The sequence below is a fragment of the Teleopsis dalmanni genome, chromosome 1, assembly GCF_002237135.1.
Source record: "Teleopsis dalmanni isolate 2A chromosome 1, ASM223713v2, whole genome shotgun sequence".
NCBI lineage: Eukaryota > Metazoa > Arthropoda > Insecta > Diptera > Diopsidae > Teleopsis > Teleopsis dalmanni.
The window spans coordinates 49,464,752-49,471,487 of record NC_051846.1 but is presented as its reverse complement, the minus strand read 5'-3'; the positions used below and the strand labels follow the sequence as shown (position 1 = coordinate 49,471,487).

The 6,736-nt window shown below is 25.6% G+C and overlaps 1 protein-coding gene across 1 annotated transcript; it reads left to right on the top strand.

Annotated features, from left to right (window-relative positions):
- Positions 1–285: 285 nt before the first annotated feature.
- Positions 286–2,282, top strand: LOC119672162 (probable basic-leucine zipper transcription factor F). The gene is made up of 4 exons (XM_038083141.1): positions 286–529; positions 608–1,026; positions 1,354–1,511; positions 1,571–2,282. The coding sequence occupies exons 1-4, from the start codon at positions 473–475 to the stop codon at positions 1,585–1,587; spliced, it is 651 nt and encodes a 216-aa protein (XP_037939069.1). The 5' UTR covers positions 286–472; the 3' UTR covers positions 1,588–2,282.
- The last annotated feature ends 4,454 nt before the right edge of the window (positions 2,283–6,736 follow it).

The following is a 6,736-nucleotide window of genomic DNA, read 5'->3' as shown; positions in this document are numbered from 1 at the left end:
TTGAAACTAAAAAGAGTATAAGAATCTATAAGAAAAAACTTTCTCAAATATCCAATAATGACAGGGTTTCACAACACTTCATCACAAATCTGAATAATTTAATATTCATAAATTATTATGTTAGAGAATGTTCGAACAACAGATCTGTTGTGTTTTCTAGTCAGGCATACTTAAGCATAATAATGCTCGAAGCTTCTAAGCTTTAAAGAACTTGAATAATATTTGAAACTGTAATATTTTCATTTAATTAAATAATATATATATATATATATATATATACATATAGGAAGCAAAAAAACGAGATGAAGAAGAACGTCTCAAACGTGAAGAAGATGATAAACTGCGATTAGAGCGTGAAGAAGCCGAAAAGAAAGCGAAAGAGGAAGCTGAAAAGCAAAGAATTGAAGTAGCCGAACGCTTAAAACGAGAAGAAAAAGAACGCGAAGAAAGACGAAAACGTGTGGAAGCTATTATGTCACGTACACGCAGAGGAGGTGCTGCAGCTACGCCTAATTCCACACCTGTAAAAGTAAATAAATTATAGATTTGTAAATTATATACAATAATTTACTTAAATATCTCTCTCTCCCTCTCTCTCTTCTTATAGGAAAATGATTCTCCAAAAACTACTTCAAATGATCAAGAAAATTCACAACCATCTTCTACAGAAATAAATTCAAGTAGTGATAGTAATTCAACTTCAGGAACAGCTACTACAACAACTACTCCAACACCTGCAACTATACCAACTCAAATGCCAGTTAGGAATAGTAATGAAGCTCCTAACACTCAGGCTATGTATGAGCAAGCAGTTATTGATAAGGAGAATTCACTTATTAATAGTTTCTCCAATATGATTATTGGAGAAAATGTAAAAAATTTACAACAACAACAATTGCAACAACAACCACAAATTCTTGAAGTAACAAATGGCAAACTGCATGCTGATGATATTATATTTCAAAATACAACAACAACTACAGTGGCCAATGGGAATGGTCATATCGAAAATATTAATAACAAAAAGTAATTTATGTTTGCTATTAATTTTTAATATATTTATTAATATATATATGTATAATATATATTTAATATAATGTATATATATATATAATATGTATTTAATATAATGTATATATATACTATATATACTTAATGTAATGTATATATAAACATATAAATATATATTTTTCTATATAATATATTTATATATATATTAATAATAAATATATGATATTTTAAAATACTATGTACATGTATGTTTATGCTATGTTTATATGTACGTTATAAATATAAAAATTTGTATGTATATATATATATATATCTAATTGTTCTTTTTTTTAATTTTTTAAGCGATATTAATATTTTACAAGATGTAGCACCGAATCAGTTGATTGATCTAAGCATTGAGTCACAAGACCTTAATACAGTTAATTTCAATAATAATAATAGTTTACTGACTACAACAACTACAGCAACACTAGTCACTGCTGATAGTCACGATAACCAAGGTAATATTTTATTGATCTAATTTAAGTCTTATGTCTTATTATAAACTTATTTCGTTTAGATATATCATTGCTGTGAGTTTGAAAATGTTGCAGAAAATATACTTCTGATAGCTTGCATGAATGGGAAAGTAAATATTTATTTTAAGATAATTTATGCGACAAATTATGGTTACTAGAAATTAAGGCTTTAAAAATAACATATGAAATTGCAAGTATGCATAGTTTATGAAAGATGAAAATATAAATAAAACCGTATATATTGAAAGAAATTAAAAAGCAAAACTATTATGCTTAACAGAAACAGAACAGAAACGTTTAGTGAAAGATGTGCTTTGAAAATAAATGAAGAATCTAAGCATGATTTGTAAATGTGGTTAGAAAGAAGCATAATTCATACTGAGATCTTATTAGTTTATTTATGTAAAACATATAATAAAAATTATATACAAATTAAATATATTCTAGAAATCTAAACACAAACTAAAAATCAAAGATTTAAAAAGTTAAAGAAAACTGGAGAAAAAAGTTAGAACTACTACTAAAATGCGAAAGTCATATTAGCAAAAAATGAATACAGTAAAGCTAAATAAGAAAATAAGCTTTTGCAAGTATATATTTTAGAATTTTTAAAAATATTTAAACGATTTAAAATGCACAAATAAGAGCATCTATGCAAAAATATTTTATGCCTAGCTTCTGTGTATTTGGTAAACTTATATGAAAAAGCAACAGCGCCACAATAACTATTAATTCTAATAATAATAGTTAATATATTATGCAATATTATTAATATTTGAGATTGTTTTTGAACTGAAGGAAAATAATATTAAAGTAAAAATAAATAAGTTAGAAAACTTTAAATTTATGAACACACGTAAAAAATTTAAAAATTTTGCTTTAATTTTATAAAATTAAATTGCTTTCTATATAAAATAATATATATTGACATGGTGGTTATACGTAATATGATATTATAAAGTATAATATAATAATTTTAGATAAACATTTATTTACGGCTTAAGCAGCAAACATTAAAAAAAATATTCACAAATAGAATATATTTATTCAGTTTATATTCAGAATGAATTAAATAAAATTTATTAATTTTATGAGTTTGAGTCCAAACTGTTAAAAAATTTCTAACAGTTCAATTCTATTTCTTATATGAAAACAAATAAAGAATATACCTGGTTGGCAATAGTGCTATATAAGATTCCTAACACAGAAGATGATATCTACAATCTAAAAATTTTTCAATAAAAATAAAAGATGTATTGATATAACGTTTTCTTTGAAATATATTTTCTTGTATGTATATTTGTTTTATGTAGATTATGTTCTTAGCTTTGTATTTATATATATATTTATGAATTATGTCTTAAAAAATCAGTTTTATGCCAGTTTTTTTTCTTAATCAAATACTTCTATAAAAAAGTGTTTACTAGTGTTTAACTAATTTATTTTTTAACAAATTTTTTAATAATTAAAATTTTATTTTTTTAAAAAACTTGGCATGTTATGGTATTAGTTTTTTATAATTAAAATTATAATCATTATTTTATTACAATTAAAAAAAAAGTAAATATAAAGTAATTGTAATTTTAAAAAAAGAGTGGTCTGAATGTAAAGTGAAAACTTTTAAATAGAAACAAGAAAGAAAGCCGACTATGGTTGATAAATATATTTGTAGTTAGTTGTATTTTTCATAATTTAATTAAATTAAACATTTGTACGAGTATTTGTATATGTTACACGTACAAAGAATAATATTTTTTTATTTGTTAAATAAATGATATACACGAACATTTTATTTTAATAGATTTTTTAAGAAATTTTTTTTCTTAATTGGGTTTTTATATACACAAAACAATATTTGTATATTTTGACGCTACTTCAAAACCGCTTCAAAATTTAAAAGCAAATTTAAGCAGATCCTTTTTATTTGAACAATAAACAAATTTAATAGTATAATCCACAAATGCCTTTTAATAGTGCAAATTTTAAATAAAATCACTTAAAACAAACGCTTTCTTGCAATTAAAAATTATATATAAAATTCTATATTATGTGCATAGAGGGCTCAACTATATCAAAAATTGCTATAGTTCGTTGTCGTTACACTGTATTGTGGTTTTCGTAAAACAACAATTTATAGTATAACTAATATGTTTAATTTACAATTTTGTGTTTAGAAAAATTAAATAATGCATTTTTTTTTATCATATATGGACTAATTTAAATTATTTAAAATTTGACTAATATCTATTTATTGTAAAGTTCTCTGCATGTAATTGTATTAAAAAAAATAATAATTGTATAATTTAATATGTAATGTTTCCGCCTATTTTTTTTATGCAATTTATATATGAAAATTTAGTAAAAAAGATTGCTTATATTATATGTTAAAAAGCACATATAATCAAAACATGTTTAATTCGTATAAGTTCAAAACTTATTGTAAAACTAATCTACTAATCGTTATGAATTGAAATTAAAAAAATATGATATACTTTGCCTTTCCTCTACTCCTTAAAAATAATTATAATTATTTCATTATTCTGTAACAATAAAAAAAATAATAAAAAAACAAGCAAAATACAAAAGGCAACAATAAATTAAAAACTAAAAGAAAATAAATAGTTTTTAAATTTAAAAATATGAATTCACAATAATTTAAAAAGATTAGGGATAATTAATTTTAAAATTTAATTTATGAAATACTTTTGCAATTTTTGGCATATAAAGAATTAGAAATATGTTTATATATTTGTGAAGAGAATTTAATCATGGTTTTCACCGGTTAGGTTTTGAAAGGATTTTTGTATAAACTCACAGGTTCACAGGTGAACAGATTTTTGTTCACAGGCAAAATTCGAAAATAATAATAAGAAAAATAGACTAAAAATGTCAGTAATAATTTTTATTCAAATAACATACATAACGTGCCATAAATAAACGTTTGATTTTGCTAAAACACTTAGGCAATATTTTTAATGCCTTCGTCTCATTATTTACACAATATTTTATGCAAACTCGTTGTTGCAAAATCGAATCCGTTTTTAAAATAATGGAAAATAAAAAACGCATTCTCTATTTTCTACGGAATAGACAACGTAGCTTTTACGAATGTTGAAACATGGCGTTGAAATTTTAAGAAAAAATTAATGGCAGCTGCTGCCAGGTGGGTCAACCTTTTTGTGAAAGCATCAAATGGTGTAAATTCTTGAAAGCGCCTTAAGGATTTACCTGGTAGTGAAGTCAGAATACTTTTGGCTAAAGTTGTATATTGGTTAGATTAAGATTAGATATATGATTAGCTCTCCACCAGACATTTATATATATTATATAATACAATTAAAATTAAAATATAGAAGTTATCCATCTATATATCCGTATATAAATGAAAGGAAAACGTTTTAAATCGAAAGATCGCATAAAGGAAGATGCATTAGTGGTATTGAAGGTCATCCTGGAAAGCGCTTATAAGAATTTTTTTCATAATTGGGTAAAATTAAATATTGGGAATAATTAAATATTTTGTTTCATTTTAAATTTCCAAGTTCTTTTTGATAGATATAAAAATAAAAAGTTTTTTAATACCACCAAAACATTGCAATGATGGGATATAAACTAAATGATACTGATGAACAACGTTAATAATAATCGAGAAAGTTAAGCTAGCAACAAAAAGTTCAAATGAAACACCAGTACATCGTGATGTGCAGAAGCAAATTATTTTATAATAAATTGAGCAAATTTAGATGACAAAACAATTTCGAAGTAATTCAATACAAGTTTTAACGATCTCGATCAAGGCGCTTGGTAATCGAGTAACAGTACTTACCATAAAATACATTTACTCGAAACATAAAGCCACTTTGTGCTATTCCTCGGTTACTAACCTCGTTAAAAATTCTACTATTTATTTTTGGTTTTATTAATTATTAGACAGTTATAAATCTTTTTTGTGACGCAAGCCTTGCCTGCCTTACCAGTTTTAAATATTTACTAAACGTCGTGTTTAATTATTTTTTAATTATAGTAAAATAATTTTATGTTTATTTAAAACAAAAGCTTTCCAACTTTGGTACAGGTTTGAGTTAAACTCCGTAATCTCATCTATTTTATATATTATTTTTCAATATTATATCATGCTGGAGTCTCCTATGTGTGACAAAAATAAGCAACTTTTTTTGAGCAGCATTTATGGATGTACGCCTATTCGTTTATAGACGTCTTAAATGCAGCAATCTGGCTATTATTCCATATGTTATTACTTAGATAATCAAATGACTATACCGATTATCACCTTGTGCAAAACCGGTTATTGTCCAAACAAAAAAGAAAAATTCTTATCATTCGAATTTAATAATAATTTTTACTAACATATGTAACTTGGAAATACAGTTTTAACTGAACTCTAATCCCTCTCTCTCTCTCCCTTTCTCTCTTCTTCTTTTCTTCTCAACCATTTTTTTCCTTATTTATTGCTTCTTTTTAACAGGAACTTAATGGTTATGAAAGGTCTAGCCAGACGAATACTCGCAATCATGTATTTGTGGTTTTGTGCTTATAACCATAACTAGACATTTTTTTCCAAGATTAGATCTGGACTACATTATTTTGAGTTGGAATCCCAAACATTTAAAAAGTGAGCAGGGTCCTTTGAAAAGACGCATCCCCATTCAAGTACATAAGAATAAAGCTGACAAGTCTATAAACTTGGTTACGTGCCTGATTTCAAAAGATGACGGTTTATCAGGACAGATAGAAGAGACACCCCAAAGAATTTTAATCTCCTTCTAGCCAATGATGAGCAGTGATATTTAAAGTGCAGTACAGTATTTTTCTCATTTCCAGACCCACAACTCCCACAAAAATGATTACAGAGTAGTCTAAGTTATACTGCAATACTTCCTAATAGGCAATGACCTGTTGGTTACATTTAAGTTAAAATAGGTGACTAGTGTGGATTATGTACTGTTTGGACCAGGTAGGCCTTTGTCTATTCTCCTTCTAGCCAATGATGAGCAGTGATATTTAAAGTGCAGTACAGTATTTTTCTCATTTCCAGACCCACAACTCCCACAAAAATGATTACAGAGTAGTCTAAGTTATACTGCAATACTTCCTAATAGGCAATGACCTGTTGGTTACATTTAAGTTAAAATAGGTGACTAGTGTGGATTATGTACTGTTTGGACCAGGTAGGCCTTTGTCTATTC